Source organism: Panulirus ornatus, chromosome 29 (assembly GCF_036320965.1).
Source record: "Panulirus ornatus isolate Po-2019 chromosome 29, ASM3632096v1, whole genome shotgun sequence".
Lineage (NCBI taxonomy): Eukaryota > Metazoa > Arthropoda > Malacostraca > Decapoda > Palinuridae > Panulirus > Panulirus ornatus.
Genome location: NC_092252.1, coordinates 13,509,433 through 13,531,814, shown reverse-complemented (window position 1 = coordinate 13,531,814; position 22,382 = coordinate 13,509,433). Strand labels below are relative to the sequence as shown.

The 22,382-nt window shown below is 38.7% G+C and overlaps 1 protein-coding gene across 4 annotated transcripts in view; it reads left to right on the top strand.

Moving 5' to 3' along the window:
• LOC139758121 (inverted formin-2-like) overlaps positions 1-12,161 on the top strand; it is a 70,539-nt gene extending 58,378 nt beyond the window's left edge. For all 4 annotated transcript variants that reach the window (XM_071679242.1, XM_071679240.1, XM_071679241.1 and 1 more), the window contains exons 14-16: positions 6,472-6,581; positions 8,665-8,840; positions 10,975-12,161. In XM_071679242.1, coding sequence (XP_071535343.1) covers positions 6,472-6,581; positions 8,665-8,840; positions 10,975-11,220 — 532 coding nt within the window. In that variant the 3' untranslated portion in view covers positions 11,221-12,161. The remainder of the gene's footprint in view (positions 1-6,471; positions 6,582-8,664; positions 8,841-10,974) is intronic.
• The last annotated feature ends 10,221 nt before the right edge of the window (positions 12,162-22,382 follow it).

Here is a 22,382-nt window from a genome sequence, read left to right as displayed (position 1 = left end):
CTCTCAACCACGCTCTTTTTATTTCCACACATCTCTCTTACCCGTACGTTACTTACTCGATCAAACCACCTCACACCACACATTGTCCTCAAACATCTCATTTCCAGCACATCCACCCTCCTGCGCACAACTCTATCCATAGCCCACGCCTCGCAACCATACAACATTGTTGGAACCACTATTCCTTCAAACATACCCATTTTTGCTTTCCAAGATAATGTTCTCGACTTCCACACATTCTTCAAGGCTCCCAGGATTTTCACCCCCTCCCCCACCCTATGATCCACTTCCGCTTCCATGGTTCCATCCGCTGCCAGATCCACTCGCAGATATCTAAAACACTTTACTTCCTCCAGTGTTTCTCCATTCAAACTTACCTCCCAATTGACTTGACCCTCAACCCTACTGTACCTAATAACCTTGCTCTTATTCACATTTACTCTTAACTTTCTTCTTTCACACACTTTACCAAACTCAGTCACCAGCTTCTGCAGTTTCTCACCCGAATCAGCCACCAGCGCTGTATCATCAGCGAACAACAACTGACTCACTTTCCAAGCTCTCTCATCCCCAACAGACTTCATACTTGCCCCTCTTTCCAAAACTCTTGCATTCACCTCCCTAACAACCCCATCCATAAACAGATTAAACAACCATGGAGACATCACACACCCCTGCCGCAAACCTACATTCACTGAGAACCAATCACTTTCCTCTCTTCCTACACGTACACATGCCTTACATCCTCGATAAAAACTTTTCACTGCTTCTAACAACTTGCCTCCCACACCATATATTCTTAATACCTTCCACAGAGCATCTCTATCAACTCTATCATATGCCTTCTCCAGATCCATAAATGCTACATACAAATCCATTTGCTTTTCTAAGTATTTCTCACATACATTCTTCAAAGCAAACACCTGATCCACACATCCTCTACCACTTCTGAAACCACACTGCTCTTCCCCAATCTGATGCTCTGTACATGCCTTCACCCTCTCAATCAATACCCTCCCATATAATTTACCAGGAATACTCAACAAACTTTTTTTTTTTTTTTTTTTTTTTTTTTATACTTTGTCGCTGTCTCCCGCGTTTGCGAGGTAGCGCAAGGAAACAGACGAAAGAAATGGCCCCCCCCCCCATACACATGCACATACACACGTCCACACACGCAAATATACATACCTACACAGCTTTCCATGGTTTACCCCAGACGCTTCACATGCCTTGATTCAATCCACTGACAGCACGTCAACCCCTGTATACCACATCGCTCCAATTCACTCTATTCCTTGCCCTCCTTTCACCCTCCTGCATGTTCAGGCCCCGATCACACAAAATCTTTTTCACTCCATCTTTCCACCTCCAATTTGGTCTCCCTCTTCTCCTCGTTCCCTCCACCTCCGACACATATATCCTCTTGGTCAATCTTTCCTCACTCATTCTCTCCATGTGCCCAAACCATTTCAAAACACCCTCTTCTGCTCTCTCAACCACGCTCTTTTTATTTCCACACATCTCTCTTACCCTTACGTTACTTACTCGATCAAACCACCTCACACCACACATTGTCCTCAAACATCTCATTTCCAGCACATCCATCCTCCTGCGCACAACTCTATCCATAGCCCACGCCTCGCAACCATACAACATTGTTGGAACCACTATTCCTTCAAACATACCCATTTTTGCTTTCCGAGATAATGTTCTCGACTTCCACACATTTTTCAAGGCTCCCAAAATTTTCGCCCCCTCCCCCACCCTATGATCCACTTCCGCTTCCATGGTTCCATCCGCTGACAGATCCACTCCCAGATATCTAAAACACTTCACTTCCTCCAGTTTTTCTCCATTCAAACTCACCTCCCAATTGACTTGACCCTCAACCCTACTGTACCTAATAACCTTGCTCTTATTCACATTTACTCTTAACTTTCTTCTTCCACACACTTTACCAAACTCAGTCACCAGCTTCTGCAGTTTCTCACATGAATCAGCCACCAGCTACCTCTGAAATTTGAGCACTCACTCTTATCCCCTTTGCCTTTGTACAATGGCACTATGCACGCATTCCGCCAATCCTCAGGCACCTCACCATGAGTCATACATACATTAAATAACCTTACCAACCAGTCAATAATACAGTCACCCCCTTTTTTAATTATAGTGTAATAAACACATTAAATTTACCACCTAATTAAAGCTCCTTATGAAGGTGACGCAGAGAGCCAACACTGCTATTTCTCATGCCCTCTATCTCAAACAAAACAATTGTTAACACACAACTCTTTACTCATTTCCAGAGAAACACTCCTTTCTGTAGTTTTTCTTTCCATTTCCAACAAAATCAAAATAAAGTACATCCTCTAGTGGCTTACTTATCTGTTCCTGATGTGCCTAAGGTGGGAAAGGCAAACAAGGATGATTTTTTTTTATACATATCTTTGGGGAATGGGACAATGAATTCTACGGACATATATCAACATTTCATTGAAGGCAACTAAGAGGGACTAAACTGAGGTGACTGTAAATCCTCCAATCCTTTATATTATCACTTTTTGAAAATAAGAACAGAAGTAGCAGAGCAGGGATTTTTACAGGACTTGGTTTGTAGTGCTGCCCTGTTAAGGTGGGACAAGCACAGTAAGCTGACATATAAAAAAGAATATGTTTTTATTATTCATCCCTAGGAATAGGGAAGAAAGAATATAAAAAAGAATATGTTTTTATTATTCATCCCTAGGAATAGGAAAGAAAGAATACTACCTGCATATATCGTCTGTCTCTTAGAAGGTGACTGGAGAGGGCTGGGACATCTTTTCCTCCTTTATTATTACTTTACAAAAGAAGAAACAGAGAAAGGAGCTAAGTGAGGATTTTTCTTTAAAGGCCCAATCATCTGTGCCTAATGCTTCTTGCGATTTATAGATGATACTGCTCTGGGGGCAGGCTGAAGTGAGAAACTGCTGAAGCTGGTGTCTGAGTGTGAAAGAAATTGAGAGTTGGTGGAAAAAGAAAGGTAATGGAGTTCAGCAGGGGAGAGAAACAGTTTGGTTGGAGTGTGAGTTTGAATGGCGAGCACCTGGAGGAAGTGGGATACTATAGATACCTGGGGGTGGGCATGGCAGTGGATGGAACTATGGGAGCTCAACTAAAGCATAGGGTGGATGAGGGGGCAAATATCCTGGGTGCATTGAGGAGCATATAGAAAAGAGAGTTCACAGTCTGAGAGCCAAGATAGATAGATATTGTAGTTCTGAAGATGCTGTATGGTTACAAGTTTTGGGCCATAGATGCAAAAGTATGGATGAATGTGGATGTGCTGGAATTGAAAAGCCAGAGGACAATATGTGATGTGAGGAAGATGTAATAGCAATCAGATTATGTTTGTGAGCTGAGCAGGGTGTGCTGAATGGTTTTGACATGAAGAAGAGGTATAAAGAGACTCTATAATTGTATATGCAATGCAAGTGAAAGGAAGGATGGAGCAAAAGATGCTCCATGTGCTGTAGGGTGTGGGGTTCACATGGTATAACAAATTAAGTGGTGTGGCACTAATGGTATGTTGTGCTATCAGTGATCTGAACTATGGGGCTTGGCTATTGATAGGGGGCTCTGGTTTTGATGCATTATGCATAACAGCAAGAAAATGGATTTTTTAATGAGAGCCATTTCTTCATCTGTTCATGGCGCTACGTTGTTTACATAGGAAATTGCAAACAAGCACAAGAAGAATAGTTCTCATTATTATAATTTTTTTTTTCATACTATTCACCATCTCCTGCATTAGCAAGGTAGGGTTAAGAACAGAGGACAGAGCCTTTGAGGGAAATCCTCACTTGGCCCCCTTCTATGTTCCTTCTTTTGGAAGTAAAAAACGAGAGGGGAGGATTTCCAGCCCCATCTCCCTCCCCTTTTAGTCACCTTCTACGACATGCGGGGAATACGTGTGAAGTATTGTTATTTATCCCTGGGAATGGGGGAGAAAGAATACTTCCCACATATTCCCTGCATGTTGTAAAAGGCATCTAAAAGCTGGGTGGGGGGAGAGAGAGAGAGAGAGAGAGAGCAGTAAGCTGGAAATCCTCCACTCCAGTTTTTACTTTTCCAAAAGAAGGAACAGAGAAGGAGGCCAATTGAGGATTTTCCCTCATAGGGTCAGTCCTCTGTTCTCAACCCTACCTCAGTGATGCGAGAAATGGCGAATATGTATGAAAAAAATCATCATTATTATTATTATTATTATAAACATAGTGAGGTAGTATTATAAGCAAATGAACAATTTGCACTGTCATTATCACTTTAATTATTATTATTATTGTTATTATTATTATTATTATTATTATTATTATTATTATTATTATAATAGATAACCGCTGTTTGCTGCATCAGTGAGGTAGTGCCAGGAAACAGGCTAAGAATGGCCCATCCACTCGTATACACATGTATATACATAAACGCACATATACATACATATACATATCAGCATATACATACATATACATACACATACACAGACATATACATATATAAACATGTACATATTCATACTTGCTTGTCTCTGTCCATTCCTGTTGCTACTCCACAGGAAACAACACCACTACTCGCCACTTCAGCGAGGTAGTGGCAGGAAAACGGACAAAAAGGCTGCATTCATTCATACTTGGTCTCAAGCTGTCATGTGTAATGCACTACAGCTCCCTATCCACATCCAGGCCCCACAAAACTTTCCAGAGTTTACCCCCAGATGCATCACATGCCCTGGTTCAGTCCAATGACAGCATTTTGACCCCAGTATACCACATTGTTCCAGTTCACTCTATACCTTGCATGTCCTTACCCTCCTGTATGTTCAGGCCCTGATTGCTCAAAGTCTTTTTCACTCCATCCTTCCACCTCCAATTTGGTCTCCTGCTTCTCATTGTTCCCTTTACCTCTTGCACATATATCCTTTGTCAATCTTTCCTCACTCATTCTCTCATTGTTTCCAGACAATTTCAACACACCCTCTTCTGCTCTCTCAACCACCCTCTTTATATTTCCACACATCTCTCTTAACTGTTCATTACTTACTTGATGAAACCACCTCATACCACATATTGTCCTCAAACATTTCATTTCCAACACATCCACCCTCCTCCATACAACCCTATCTATATCCCATGCCTCACAACCATATAACATTGTTGGAACTACTATTCCCTCAAACATATCCATTTTTGCTCTCCGAGAGAACGTTCTCTTCTTCCACACATTCTTCATTGCTCCCAGAACATTTGCCCCCTCCCCCACCCTGTGACTCTCCTCCGCTTCCATCTTTCTATCCGCTGGTAAGTCCACTCCCAGATACCTAAAACACTTCACTTCCTCCAATTTTTCTCCATTCAAACTTACATCCCAATTAACATGGCCCTCAACCCTACTGAACCTAATAACCTTGCTCTTATTCACATTTACTCTCAACTTTCCTTTCACACACTTTTCCAAACTCAGTCACCAACTTCTGCAGTTTCTCAAACAAGTCAGCCACTAAAGCATACTTGCTCCTCTCTCCAAAACTCTTGCATTTACCTCCCTAACCACCCCATCCATAAATTGAATTAAACAACCATGGGGACATCACACACCCCTGCCACAAACTGACTTTCACTGAGAACCAATCACTTTCCTCTCTTCCTATTCGTACACATGCCTTACATCCTTGGTAAAAACTTTTCACTGATTCTAGCAACTTACCTCCCACACCACATACTCTTAAAACCTTCTACAAAGCATCTCTATCAACCCTATCATATGCCTTCTCCAGATCCATAAATGCTACATACAAATCCATCTGTTTTTCTAAGTATTTCTCACATACATTCTTCAAAGCAAACACCTGATCCACAATTTCTCTCCCACTAATGAAACCACACTGCTCTTCCCCAATCTGATGCTTTGTACATGCCTTCACCCTCTCAGTCAATATAATTTCCCAGGAATACTCAACAAACTTATGCCTCTGTACTTCGAACACTCACTTTTATCCCCTTTGCCTTTGTAAATTGGCCCTATGCATGCATTCCACCTATCCTCAGGCACCACCATGGTCCATACATACATTGAATATCCTTACCAACCAGTCAACAACACAGTCACCCCGTTTTTTAATAAATTACTCAATAATTACTCAATAATACCCATCTGTTGCTAGATGTACTCCTTCCCATCCTAACATAATCCATACTTGTTAGATATAAAACTGTACAATGCTTTAAAGTGCAGAAAAGATAAGACACCAGAAAAAGATAGCATGGGTGAATTTCTGAATGGGTAAATAGAGTATTACAACACTGCTAAAGTTATAGGCTGATCTTTAGAATAGCATAGCAGTCAAGTATCAGTTTCTGTGTAATAAGTTTTGTATGTATTTATCTGTATCTTTATTATTTGTGAATTTTTTTGCAATATGTTTCTTATTTACAGACTGTCTGTAGAAGGGCTAACTGGTGAGGTGTCAACACTCTGTGGGGACCTTAAAATGTTATCCAAAAAGCTAGAGAATGCCCCAGATGATGTGAAGAAACATTTTGAAGGTGAGTTCCACGGAGCGTAGTCCACCTGAACTTTGCCTAACAGTTGTTTGATGCTACCCTCTTCCCAAAATTTTTAAGTTATAGATCATCAATTTCAGGTGTTAAAAGCTTAGCAGCAATGCTTGTGACATTACCCAAAGATTTCTGGAAATTGGTTTGGATTTCACGTTTTCAAGAAATATTTGCAATATCAGATGGGACTTTATAACTGGAGCCTTTCTCCATAAGGGGCTGGTAATATGTGCAGGAACTGTGTTGAGGATCCTAAACTGTTGAAGGGTATTTCAAAGATAGATTGATAAATTAAATCTATGGTAGTGATTGATGCTTTTTGATTGTCATGAAGTGTCTTGGAACTGGATGGGGCTGTATGCATATTAGCATTTGGGCTCTTTACTCATACTGCTTCTTTCCCTACTGCCCTGTGCCAGTAGGTAAAAGAGATAGGTTTGAACATTAGGTATACAGATTCAGTAGAACTAGTTGATAGGAGCTTAGGTAGGAGCCTCTAAAAACACTGCACAAAAGTTATCTTCTGCCATTGTCCTAAGGCACTCAAGGCTAAAATGCAGCACTAGAGTTTATCACTTATGGAGACTTTTTTCCATTGCCACCCCATTGAGAGAGTTTTGGAGAACAGCCATCAGAGGTAGAGGTAGGTAGATAAATGGATAGACTCATTTTTCTCTCTAATTGTCAAAGAAGTGTTCACCGTCAATATCGTTTCATTGATTTAGAAACTTGAAAATTATAATGAAGTCTCCTCTCAGTTTTCTTTCATCCATGGAAATCTCTCAATTTTCTCTCATGCATGGCAAGGCAAACTTATAGTCTTTAAACCTCACCTCCCACATTTCAAATACTACCCATGTTGCCCTCCTGTGGACCTTGCCTATTAGATTATATTTTTTTTACTGTGGTGACTAAAGATGAGATTCCGACTTTGAACTAGGTCAAATATAAGCTGAGAATAGTTTTTTGAATATATCTTATCCAGGTACTTAAATGGAGTTTTGATATTAACCAGCAATTGATTCATCTCCCATTTTCGCCACCCCACTGCATATTGTAGACCTGCCTCTCATTCGAAGGCCCATGTTACCTTCTTCACCACTTAGTCCACAGAGATTAGACATCCTTTGTGACATCACGCATCCCTCCTTCCTATTTGCACACATGCCTTACTGTCTCAGTTAAAACTCCTTACTGTATTTAATAACTTTACATATACCCCATATAGCACCTTTCATGAAGCCTTAATGTCAACCTGACCATTCTGTAGCAGTATTTTCTGTATTGTATACAAACTCATAGAGTTGACAGACCAATTGATGAATAAGTTTAACCTTAAATGGATCACTAGTAAACCTCACCGAATGATGCCTCTTCAGAGATTTAAAGCATCATGACAACTGAGCAGAGGGATCTGGGTACCATGGCATCACAGATGGGTACTCCTGCATGTGATTATGCCACAAGTGAAACATCATGTTTAATGAGGTTGTATCATCATTGGTTACAATGGAGTAAATTCCCATGAACTAATTTCTCTAAACAGAGCAGTCCTATCCCTCTGTTGTTTGCAATGCAGTCTTGAAGCTGCAGGCACCCCTTAAAAGGGTTCTTGGGGTTATATAGTTAGCTTACATTAATATTTTGTTTGTGTTAGATGTGATTTGCCACACAGGTAGTTGTATGTTCTTGCTCACTTAGTTTAATATGATAGTTTGTAGGGAACTACAAGAGTGGGAGTTTGCTGAAAAAAAAGATATTTTCTTTAGCTATCATTTCTTCCTTACTTCAAATGCATTTTATTCGAGGATGCGAGATTGATTATGGAGGTTTTAGTTGTATACATGAATTTGATTCTTCATATGTACAGTATCCACTGTCAACACAGATATCATATAGTATAACTGTCATTACTTTGTTGAAGATGAATTGTACATGTTATCCCACATGGCTTTCCATTCTTTTGTCAGTGTTTTAATACCACATGTAGTGAAGAATATGAAGAAGCTTAATGACTATATCATTTATCTTTCATATTAACCTTATTTGTCTTATTTGTCTTTTTAAACAGATTTCACTATTAAAGCTGAGACTGTGGTGCAGGACCTAGAGCAGAGTTTAAGGGAACTGGAACGGTCAAGAATCAAATTAGCACAGTACTTCTGTGAGGATGAGTCCAAATTTCGTGTGGAGGACTGCGTTGGTAATTTCCATACACTTATCACAAAAGTTATTGATGCCAGGAAGGTTAGTAATGTGCTGTTAGTTTTAATGTATTCCCACTTGGGTATTATGGGAAGTGTGATTTGCTGATAGTTCAGTATTTGATGAAGTCGAGACCAGGCATAAGATTAAAGTCTGTGTAAAAGTTTCATTGGTGTCTTGTGGATTTTCTTAGATCTGAAGAGGATTAGATAAGTAAGTATATAAGGCTCTTCAAAGAAGTATAAATGAAAATCCTAATGATGATGATAAGCCAACCTGGAAGGAGGTAATAGGTGCAGAAGATTAGTCATTGTAGAAGGTAGAGTATCTTCATCAATTTTGAGATATAACTTTTTGAAAAATGATGATGTTCATGAGATGCAGAGGGAGTATTTGAAAGAACTGGTTGGGGTTGGTGATGTAAGAGTGACTTAACATGTACTGTTTGCAAGAAGTTTTCATGATGGAATGCTTAGATAAATTTTTCCATTGGGTATCATATTTAGATGTCAACACTTTTTCTCTTCTGAGCAGTTGCTCCGTTTATACAAAGGATTGATTCATCCTTGTAGGAAGTACTGCTCTCGCATTTGGGGTGGTTCTAGCTCTGTATGCTTACTTGACAGAGGTGAGCTGAAAGCAGTCCGACTTATAAACTGTCCCAGGCTAACTTCCAAACTTGAGCCCCCTTGCCCTGCACCACAATGTTGGTTCATTTTCCCTCTTCTCTAGATATTGCTTTGGTTTCTGCTCCCAAGAGCTGGCTGTTTGTGTGCCCCCACCATTAGCTAAACCACACAATACTTAGCAAGCTACTGTTGTTATTGTGTGGCTGTCAGCAACTCAAGGATGGGACATTTTGATACCTGCTTCTTTCCTTACACTTTGAAGCTTTGGAACTCTCTACCTTCTTGTGTTTTTCCCAGTAACTACAGGTCTTTCACTTTTGAAATTTGTAAATGTTTTCCCTTGTCTTAACTTTTTCCATTTCATAATTCTCTTATATTTCAATTTAGGCCCGGCCTTGATGTGGACTTTCATCCGTGACTGAAGCCTTCAAAGAAAAATCTATTTTCAATAAGGATAATTTCTCTTGAATGATACTTCCTACAGCCCATTTGTATCACAGAAGTACGCATTTAGTTGTGCCAGCCAAAATGAATGTGCACCGTTTTTGGACTTCAAAAATGCTTTCTAATAAAAATAGCCATATAGATCTTTGTAACAACATTTTCTTTCCATTCCATATCTTCCCTCTCCAGCCTTTGGTAATGTATATCCTTTAGGGCAGATTAGGCCAGACTTCAGCTCTTCAGTGAATTGTTTCTCCACTACTCCAACATTGATTAGATTGCTTTCCTCAGATTCTGTTGTGTGTGTTTGAGGTCTTTCACATCCCTTGTCTCTCATAGTGCAATTGATCCACACAATGAGAAAAGTGGTGTTTCATTTGTACCTCTAAGTGCAATTGATCCACACAACGAGAAAAGTACTCTCATCTTCCTCACCATATATCTTGAGATGGTTTTAGAGGCACCATTAGTCCCACAACTCAATGTTAGAACTAGCTGTCACAGTACCCATACTTCATTCAAGATAATGAAGGACAAGACCCATAGGCCTAAGTATCTACCACATCTTTGATGATCTGGTACACTTTATAGGCTCTTGCCCATTTCATTCTTAAAAATCATCTCAGATCATTTCATTGCTTTTTTTAATGATTGTAGGAAATATATTAAAAAATTTTTGTATCCTCAATGTTTAGTTTTTCTGGTTATACATAATTCTTATTTCATAGTACAAGTATAAGCATATATGCCTAGATTTTTGTTGTGTTAAGCCTTCAGCCCTTAAAAGCATGGAAATAATCATTAGTAATGGTTCTTTATATACCTCCCTTCTTTAAGTGCAGATAAAAGTATGCCTTGATTAAGGTATTTGATACCAATTATTCACAAAACACAAAGGAGTGTTAATATCATAAAAAGCTATGAGGTATCATGAACTTATTTAATTGTTGAAAACAAAGGTGAATGTCATTTTCATCAGAGTTTATTATTTCATTATGAAGAATTTCTGTTACAAACTTAGAGGTACAAATGAAACACCACTTTTCTTACAAACTCAGAATGGTAATGTGGTTCGTATGCATCATACATGAATACATTTTTAGGAAAATGAGGCCAGACGAAAACGTGAGGAGCGCAAGAAACGCTTAGAGGATGAACGACACCGACAAGAGGAGGAGCGTGCTAAAGCACAGGCTGCAGGCATCCCAGTTAGGAAGAAGGGACCTGGTCTTCCTCCTCCAGAGGACAGTGGAACCTGTGTTGTGGATCGCTTGTTAGCAGATATTCGTAAAGGAGATTTCAAACTTCGTAAAAGATCTGCACCTACCACTCCTGTTGTCACAAGCTGAAAGACTGATTCAGACTGTATTTGTACTAGTTATGCCAAATCGAAGAAATTACTACTAAACAATGTGTATATTTCTAAAAATTTATGAAATACAGTTTGAATATTTGACAACAGTGATAAAGCACAACTAAAGATAGATTAATATGTAGATATATATATATATATATATGATAGATGATATACAGGGGAAAGGCAGTGATTTAGTTTTATAGTGTATGAATGTTAAAACAAAGATTGAAAAACTTTCATAGATTGTGTCCTTTCTCCCATGTCATTTTACATGATTGTTATTAAGTGCATGAGATTTAGGACTGTATTCCACCAACAGTTGTCCTCTCCAGTTACCAGTGGCATCATTTGAATTCAGAACTACCCATCTGAATAAACAGTCCATAAAAAACCATGTCTGCCTCCCCACACATTTTCAAAGTTGATATACTTTCATTTTATTAGTCTGTGTCATCTATCCTTTGGCCTTGATTACCATCTGCTGACATCTGGACTTGGAATTATCAGGGTTCCTGAATTATTGATTCCATGTTTTGTGTCCATAAGGTCTTGATCTCTTGAATGAGTCGAGGCACAAATGAGGTGTTGCTGTAAGCCGCCACCCGATTGTCTTTAGAGCGCCCAGTTCCCCTAAAAATTTCACATTCACCCATATTTTCTTGCTTCCAGGCGAGAATTCAGGCTTTCTTCTTATAAAGCCAACCATCTTGAGGCACAGGTGGAGAAATACTGTTCCCAGGAGCGAAATTCCCAAAATAAAGTGGCAGCCTACAAGAGTCAAAAAACATTGCTCCCTCAGGATAGTCTAAGGCACAGTGAGGCAAGTTGCTGGTGCTCACACTGTTAGAAACACTAGTCTCAGTGACCAGATTTAAGATGATTTCACCATAAGAGCTATGTATATCTTTCAAAATATATCGGAGGTAGACTAAGTTTTTTGGACATTTTATTTTCCAGTTGTCATGCTTTTCAAATACATATACATATTTCAGATAGTGCTTCAAAGAATTTTTTTATGAATAGTATTATGTATGTATGTATCCCTGGGGATAGGGGATTAAGAATACTTCCCACATATTCCCTGCGTGTCGTAGAAGGCGACTAAAAGGGGAGGGAGCGGGGGGCTGGAAATCCTCCCCTCTCGTTTTTTTTTTTTTAATTTTCCAAAAGAAGGAACAGAGGGGGCAAGGTGAGGATATTCCAAAAAAGGCCCAGTCCTCTGTTCTTAACGCTACCTCGCTGATGCGGGAAATGGCGAATAGTTTAAAAGAAAGAAAGAATAAATATTAAGACAAATGTTGGAAATGTTGATGTTTTTCTTCCAAGAGGGTATTTCCATTTCTATAAAATCTACAATTCACGTGTATTATCTGTGATTTTTGCATCAACTGATTATTTTTGTCCTTTGTTAGAAGACACACTTTGGAAAGGAATCTACTTATGACCAAAAATTGCAGTAAGTGAAGACAAGTAGCAGTGAAATGTGTAGGACTCGTTCCTCAAGGTTCAAAGTAGTCTTTAATAGAAGGATTTCAGAGCTGGGTTTTTATTTTTAAAAAGGTCTCGCTGTCTATACTGACTTACGAACGCGTTTGCCGACAGCGCCAGGTTGTGGACGCTGTTAGAAAAGTGTGTGAAAGGAGAAAGTTAAGAGTAAATGTGAATAAGGGCAAGGTTATTAGGTTCATTATGGTTGAGGAACAAGTTAATTGGAATGTAAGTTTAAATGGAGAAAAATGAGAGAAGTGAAGTGTTTTAGATATCTGGGAGTGGACTTAGCATCGAATGAAACATTGGAAGTAGAAGAAAGGTGAGGAAGGGAACGAAGGTTCTGGGAGCGATGAAGAATGTGTGTATGGAGAGAATTATCTCCGAGAGTGAAATTGGGTGTTTGAAGGAAAAGTAGTTCCAGCAATATTATATAGTTGCGAGGCATGGGCAGGGTTGTAAGGAGGAGTGTGTGTGTGTGTTTATTATACTTAGTCGCTGTCTCCCGCGTTAGCGAGTTACCGCAAGGAAACAGACGAAAGAATGGCCCAACCTACCCACATACACATGTATATATATATATATATATATATATATATATATATATATTAGAGAGAGAGAGAGAGAGATAGGAGTCATGGGGCAGAAAGGTCCAGATTCATGGTATTCTTCAACGAATCATTTTTTTGAGCCCGTTAACTTTGTATGAATAGATGAATTAAAATGGTTGCACCTATAGCATGTATTTTGCCAAAGTGATGGCCGTCAATAGACTTTTATAGACAAAAACACTTGGTTGTGTATTTTAATGGAGCTAGTTAATCGAAGTAGGGCACTTATATCTCTCATTCTGTGTATATGAAACCGTTACTAATCTGAAGAAAAAGGTAAAGGACGACAATGTTGCTGATATTTCTTTCGATTTTTTGTGGATTTTCTTTCTTCAATTTAGCCGGTACAATATTTGTAGAAGACCCCTCTAATTACAGAAAAAGTGGGGAAGGGTGTGAATTCCATGAAGAAGTGGAGCTGAAACAGAGTGACGGAAACAAATGTAAAACGAAGTGAAGGCTAACTCAATCAGGCTGATACCTGTTTTAGAGAAGAAACTCGGAAACGTTTGAAAACTCTTTGTCTTGCAGTTAATTGCTTAAATAATGGTGAATGATACCAAGATCCTTTCATTGTCTTGCGCCAAAACAGGACTAGAAGTTTACTGGAGCAGAATGGTTAAGGTGAGGAGGAACCTACCTGATCACCCCAGAGCTCCAGCAGACAAAGTAGTAAGATTAACGGATGTTTTGGTAGGAGGCTGAAGAACTGGAACTTCCCATACACACACTAAAGCAGAAAAGTTGGTGTCCGTGGCAGATGCTGCCTTTTCCTGGTTTTCCGTGACTGAGTTTCTTCCCTTCCGTTGTGAGGTCAAGATAGGCGCAAAATAAGGTTCTTGGGCTTTACCATCGTAGCACAGAACAGGTAACATATAAAGTGTCAGGGCGTTGCGTTTCGCACAAAGAAACCAGTTTTGGAGACTGAGGAAGGGAACATGGTGTGTTTGTCATGTTTGTTCATGTCTGAATCGTTGCTTTTGTGGCGACCTTTGTGCTAGGTGTTCAGGCCTGTGTGTGCTTAACAAGACTTTTTTTTTTTTTTATCACGGAGATCTTAAACAGCTTAGACTCTACATTCAGAAATTTAAGGTATAAGGCACTCAAACCACGGAATTTATCAGTTTGACAATATTAGGGAGTTAATTATTATTATCTGTAAATGTACAATATCGATTTTAAGTGGAATGCTTTTTATGTTCTGATTAAATGTATTTTCGTCCTATCATATGATGTAAATCGAGGTTCAAATTGAACAGCTAAACCAAAGCTTAGAGATAACGATTTTATTGAGTAGACCTGTACCATGACCGAAAATGTGAATGGAAATGTAATTGAGGACTGGTATTTAAGAATGTGGTTTATGAAGAAAATGGTACACTTGAGCATTACATTCATGAATATGATATATTGATATATAATGTAGATTTTGAGTATTGTATATGATGAATAATGTTGTTAGACTCATAGAAAGGATATAACTAGATTTTTAGGAAAAATGGAAACAAATTGTTCCATGATGCCTACAAGTGCGCAACTACTTGAAACTAATACTACAGTATTATGATGCAGACACCTTTTCATATTGTAAATGGGACGTCTTTAATCTTGAGATTTTTTTTCGTTGAAATGTGATCAGTGTTACCTAGTCCCTGTTTACGGGTTTCTGCTATGCAGGCCAGAACAGTAGCTTATCCTATCGCGAGTAGAACCCCAAATCAAACCTAACTCCAAAGTGACTCAATTGGGTGATATGTAAATGATATCTTTAATGAAATTCTTAGTCAAACCAATTAACGTGACCTAATAATATTTAAGGAGAAAAAAAGAGCATACGCGTATACAAATTTCAAGGTCGTAGAGAAGGATGTGCTTCGACTATTGTATTACAAATATACATCATGAACCGGGATTGAAGTGACATTGATATGCACATAAAAATTCAAAGCCCACGGAATGCAACTGTAGATTTTTATATTTGGAAATGCGCAGACGTTCCCTCCCGCGTGGCTGGCGGTCTGTTATTTGGAAATGCGCAGACGTTCCCTCCCTTCTGGCTGGCGGTCTGTCAATGTTAGCATGTGGCAGGGGGAAGATTTTCCTGGTGGAACAACTTTAATACTGCTGGGAAGAATGAACAACCATCCTCTTCAATCAAAGGTATGTGAAAATTTCCTCAATGTTAACTTATTTTTTTATTTCTTTTTTAGTCATTACCACCAAACTAACACGAATGTAGATGTATTATGTAATGCCATCGTTTTTCTTATTTATTTGGTCTAGGACGCCCATGATATTATCTTATGCTGATGAAATAACGCCTGGTCGAGCTGGTATGACGTCATCATGGGCAACGCCACTTGTCTGACGAAACTTGGGAAAACCTGTTCTGTCATGGCGCGACCATTTCCTTGTTTGTTGGTGCATCGTGCTGCGTCTTACCACAGTAGATAGACTTATTGTACATACTTATCATATGTATTTATTATTTTGTTATGGAGCTCTTGATGAATATCTGGTTAATATTCATGTAAATCGGAAGTGTAAGCCACCAGCAGAGGCTTCTCAATCAAGCTATGTCAACTGTTGTGAATCAGGTCAGCATTACATTACCTTCCCCTGAAAATATCTGTTCACTTACTGATATTCTTTCGATACCGTTAACACAGTAGTTAAACATATTTATCATTAGGAAGCTGTTGAAGTAGAACCATGCACCCTTTCTGTCTCGGCAGTCATTTTTTTTTTAAACCTTATCAGTGGCGCTGAAGTAAAAATATTAACCGGGGCCAACGTAATCAATCTAAATGTTCATGTAGAAAGTATATATATATATTACTGTATCAGCAATGATTAGGTTATCTATAAAGCAAGCAATTTGCTAATGGAGCCAGCCAAATCTCTTCAGTATTCTAAATCAAATATATTGGGTAGAGAAGCTGTGTTTACTGTCAGACGTACAAATGCATACCAACCAGAATTTTGTCAGGAGATAGCAATTAAAGATATTATTCATCTGCATTTACATCAAATTTGTTAGAGATATGGCTGATATTTATTATTCGTATTATTCTCAGAGTTTATGTGTATTATGTACTCGCATGACTGAATACAACTTTGAAGATAATTTATAGGATGGTATTTGAAATATTGACTGCAATATTTCTGTTCCCGCATCTCACATATGTTGAATGATTACAACTAACTCTCCTTGTATTATTCTAATTATTGCCTTGAATGATTTTTCTTGGCAAACTAGCTGGCTCTTCGATAACGAATCGTCGCCATGAAAGAATATATATATATATATATATATATATATATATATATATATATATATATATATATATATTTTTCATACTATTCGCCATTTCCCGCGTTAGCGAGGTAGCGTTAAGAACAGAGGACTGGGCCTTTGTGGGAATATCCTCAACTGGCCCCCTTCTCTGTTCCTTCTTTTGAAAAAAAAAAAAAAAAACGAGAGGGGAGGATTTCCAGCCCCCCCCCCCCGTTCCTTCCCCAGGTTTTTAGTCGCCTTCTACGACACGCAGGGAATACGTGGTAAGTACTCTTTCTCCACTATCCCCTAGGGATAATATATATATATATATATATATATATATATATATATATATATATATATATATATATATATATATATATATAATATTCCTATGAGTCCACGGAGAAAATGAAACACGATAAGTTCCCAAGTGCACTTTCGTGTACTAATCACATCGTTAGGGGAGACACCTAGAGAAATAAGCCATTTGATATACAACGAAGAGACGTAGCTAAGACGCCATTTGGTAAAACATGCGACATAAACTTGCATACAAAAGCATTAATATGTGAAGGTGAAATCACCAGAGGTGCGCTGGAACCAAACAGAAAGGTTCCCTGACCAGCCAGAGTGGAGAAGATGGGCGGAGGTCGATGGGGTCTTGAAAGGAGGCTAGGCTGCGCAGAGGTGAGTGAGTCATAACCAGCTGATATAATTTAGGTTTCACCCGGTCCAAATAAGTTCGTTATGCTTTCTAACTGAACAGCACACGAATAAAGAAAAATGAAGAAATAAGATGAGCCACCTGAAAAGGCAAAAGACTAAATTTCAAGAAAGACATTTGGTGTTTTCCGAGTTATGCGTGGCGCCTACGTCATCATGCACATGTACCCAGAGCAGTGTTGCTAACGGAAGTCCTTAAAATGCACCAAGTTGAATGTTGTTTCCCAACATCAGTGTTCAACTGTCTGTATTGATATATCTTAGAAGCATTTTATTTAAATGTCGCTGTATAATTTTTCGAATGTTTGACCGAAGCCAGTTAATTCTTATAGAAAGACATTTTGGCATTTGTGCTTAAAAGAAAAAATTCCGGACATCATTATATAAACATATAATGGTGTTCATAATTCTCTGAGACTCAATATTATTTCTAACAAGGTATTTTATTCATGATGCTGGACATGTACAATGCTTATCATAGAATTTCCTTTTCGGTTGACTGAACATTGCACTGTGAATCATCATCCTATGTTTCAGAATGACGCAGGGGTATCCGGCCCATGTGTCCCCGGCCTCGTACATTCAAGGGGAAAGTACATTGAGTGTACGAACTTCGTCTTTATTTCTTCCCCCGAATCATGTAGTAATTTTTTTCGATTCTTTTTGTCTTAGGATAAACCACTTTTCTTGGATTGGTGAGATTGCGAGTGTACACATCTACGTAATAATCTTATTCCGGCCTTAGTGAAAGACCTCCCCCTAAAATCTTTTTGGTACATTTCAAGAGAAAGCACATTATTGTATGATAGGTATTAATGTTACCTGTAAGGTAGATTGGAGTGCTGTCCTCAGGTGATTTTGTTTTTGCAAGTATATTAATCGAGTTTTGTTTTTTTTAACCATAAAGTTGTTTTTATGATTACGTTGAGGTTATGAATTCTGTTGGAGAGCAAGAGGGGCTGTTATGATTAACGCTACTATCACTTGTAATTGCTGTCTAGAAAAATGTTAAATGGCAGAAGCTTACAAGAGTGCAGTACACTTGTTATTCATATTTTTCATCATTTTTTTTAATATATAACCTTACATGTTTATTTATTACGCATTTTTCTCAAGTTTTGACGCATTTAAATATTGTTTGCGAGAGACGCAAACATATTGTGTGTTTGCTAGTAACACATTGAACATTCTTTGAATGGTTTGTACTTTGTGTGTGTGTGTGTGTGTAGCACGGAGAGAGAGTTCTGTGATTGTGAGTCCCCATCTTCATTTGTTTTTACCTGTGATTAGTTATGCCTAATGTGCCTTATATAAGGCAGGTGTTAGCGCATAGCATTCACTTATGGAAAATTTAAGAGTCGTGTGAGTTACGTGTTTGGCTTCTAGTGTGGAGAGAGTGCGTGTTTGTGGATTGACTACCAACAATCCATGTATATGTGAGGCAGAAAGAAAAGAAGAAAACCTGGTCTTGGGAGAGGAACACTGTGTCGCCTTCGCGAGCCTTCCACCATAGTACCTCCATGACGAGCGATAGTTTAGACCCTCAGCAAACTGGCCGTGAGTGGTTGCCTGTTCACGACATGTGATTACTCATTGTGGGTTACGGGGAGATAACTTTACAGTCGTGTTCCCCCGTCTCGTATCTTTATAGTTACAAAGCTTATTTTTATTCATGCACACACACACACACACACACACACACCTCAGTCTAAGCCTAATGTGAGTGTGTTTGTAGATGCATCTTACGGGTACATCGTCTCTACAAAGTCTCTTAACTTTACGTGTTTCTGTCAGTTTGTGTCCATGCTGTCTTTTATGTCAACTAATCAGTTACTATGTTTGCCTGTCATTTTGTATTCGTATAGAGGACCACAATGAAAATGAATATGTGCACTCTGTGTCATCCACAGTAGTATCTTATGTATTATAATATGTAGTTTTATTATCATGTAGACATCAAACCCAAACCTAAACCAACATAGGTAAGGCAGAGCTGTGACGATTTTCACATGTGCGTCTGATTTTCACATATGCGTTCTATCTTGGTGCATCTTCTGTCGCTAGAAACACCAGTTGAATCGTGGATATTTAATTAATAAAGTTATATTCATCAATTCTGTGCAAACGTTTTCAGACAACAGGTTAGTCGTCAACTAAAATAATAAGAGCTTAATGCATTCTTGTGCAATTAGGGACACAGCCATCGTAGTTACAGCCTGAGATTCCTCTATGAATTGGTCGAGAAGATATAAAGTAAACCAAATAATTGCGATATATAACCTATATCGCAATTATTTGTCTTTTTGTGTTTTGTTTTATTTCTTGCCTGATCACATTTAGGTTTCATTACGAAGCTGAGTGAATTCAAAATGGATTTTTTCAATATTTTCCACCTAAGCTGGTTAGCATAAATTAGTGACTATTTCTCAGTCAACTGCCTGAAATCAATAGACTTTATGGCATCTTAGCAAATAACTCGAGATGGATAAGTGAAGTAGTTAAGAACCAGTAATTAAAGTAATGGAAACGGCTGAGTAAACCCCACGAAGAATGCACCATGAGAGGGTTTGTGATGTGGTATGTGGCGGGCGGACCGGACCGTTGGTGTGGGTAGTGTTTGCATCCAGTCAGGAATGTGGGCCCGCCGGCCACGGGCACGCCTCCCTACCTTCTCACATTGTATCGTCACTTTCTGATGCTCTTCAGCCGAGAATGACTCATTCGTGTTACAGCCTGAATAGTGGCTTGCTATCATCAGTGGCCTCCCTCTATAAGTCAGTAAAGCGATGTAGGGATTCATATGAACGACTTCAAGCTTTGAAGTGTCATAATTCTCAAAGTTATTGCTGAGACTACTCACTGCCCAATCTAGTGGCGCATTCCAAGAATTTATCTCTGGCATCAGAGCTGTTCCTTCTCTTGGTTCTGTGCCTTGGTTTGATGAGGTTAAGCGCGTCTTCTCACGGTATTCTTCCACATTGGTCTCCAGTTACTGAAAGGAAGAACTACTGAGAGTAATGTAAATTTTCTAATCCATTTAGTGACTTTCCTTACGTGTTGCCAACGGAGGCTTGGTTAATATTTGTTTTGGACTAGGTCCCTTAGCTGGGGCACTAATTATGAGGCTGTTCTTTGTACATTCTTTACCTCATCACTGTATCCTTTGTCTGGGAAGATCGTGCTTTTGCTTCATTTTCCATAGTAAAGGTTTCTTTCTTTTTCGTTATTATAGATTACGGAAATATTTAGATGAAGTGTAGTCGGTAGGAAAAATGTGTGGCCTTATATCTCAAACAGCATTCACAGCGATTCCGGTGGAAGTTTGAAGCTCCCATCAGAAATAAGAAAAATGGTTAAAGTTCTGGTACCAGCAAGGGAACAAACCCAACTTGAAAGATATTTGAAATTACACGGAATACTGGTCACATTCCCTTGGAATGGGGAAGTGTCATCTATATATGCCCGTTACGCTAAAATTAGAGGTTGAAGCCTGTCAAAGTTGGGGAGGTATATTACTAATGCTCGATTTGCAAACAAATATCACATGTGAAGGCTTGATCTGTCAGGCTTTGTGATGATGGAGGTCGAAATTTAGGATATGCATATTCTATGTGGTTTAGCACACATTGGAGGATATTGTTTACTCTGATTTAAGGAAGTTCAGTGATTATTACACTCATAGGAATGGTGTATATTCTCACATAAACTGTTGGAAATAAAGAAACCAGCCATGCAACGTAACTTCTTCAGTGTCTTACATAGACAGTATTCTGAGTCTCAGGTCATGGATGACCTTGGGTTAAATCGACGTGACCACATTCCTGTCCCATGAGAATTGATAATTGACCACAGGTCACTTTCCCAAATGCTTCTTGTATTGGCCTGTCACAAAATCATTATACATTACACTTGTTTTACAGCATAGTTAATGTTAATCTGATTTTCTCGTCTTTACTTATCTGCTCTGTAGTGGTAGGAGTAACAAATCTGCTGTAATAGGAGTACTTAAGGAGCACTTATAGAGCATTTGGAGAAATATTTGTAGAAAATAAAGCAAGAAAAACTAGTAGGATACATTTTAGTTGATGCTATTGTTTCAAGACTGCCGTGTACTAGAGAAGAAATGGTGAATTTCCATTAAATCGTGATTATTTTAGCGGAAGTTCGATATAAAACTGGAATACATGGAACAAGAGACGAACATATATGATAAGTAGAGCACATGGAACTCCGAGGATGATACATGTATGAAGATATTTCCACTCGTAACAAAGTGACAACGCAAAGATGACGGCAGAATGACTGATTACATGATAGCGAACTGGAAGCATAATGAAATAATGATACTGAGTAAAGAAGTACCATGGTGTAGACGTGGAGAGAAAACTGAAACTGAGACAAAAGCATTACAGGGAACATTATAAGATAAAGGATGAAAACATTAAAATATGAATGCACTAAGGAAAAAATAGGGCAAAAATATTAGAGCATTAGGTAAAACATTGTCAAATACGACCAATAATATTGCAGCAGGTGGTAATGATCTAATATCACCGTACATAATGTATGTATAAGGGTCAAACTTTGAATAATGTTTAGATAATATTAGTATACATCAACTTCTTTTTTTCATCGAGGAGAATCTCGCATTTTTTCCCACTTTAATAGCACATATGGCCGTATCACCTTCAAGTGCATTTTTTTCCTGAAATACAAAATGATGCAAAACAAGCTTTGTGTAAATCTCTCCATACATTTTTTTTTTCTTTTCATTGTAGCATGAAATATTGCAGATTCTCTCTACTCACATATTCGTCCTCACCGAAACAGCGGCTGTGGCCTTCTCAACTTCAGGTGCATTTTTTCGGAAATGTAACATGAACGATGTGAACTGAATGCTTTATGTTGAAACCGTAAAGTTGATTTTGGAGTAATATTGTACGTAATATCGCCCGTACGGATGCCACCCTCAAGGATGAATGACTCCACCGCAAGATCCGATCAGCTGCTGGGGCGGGCCGACCGACCAATCAGGGTCCAGGAATGAAT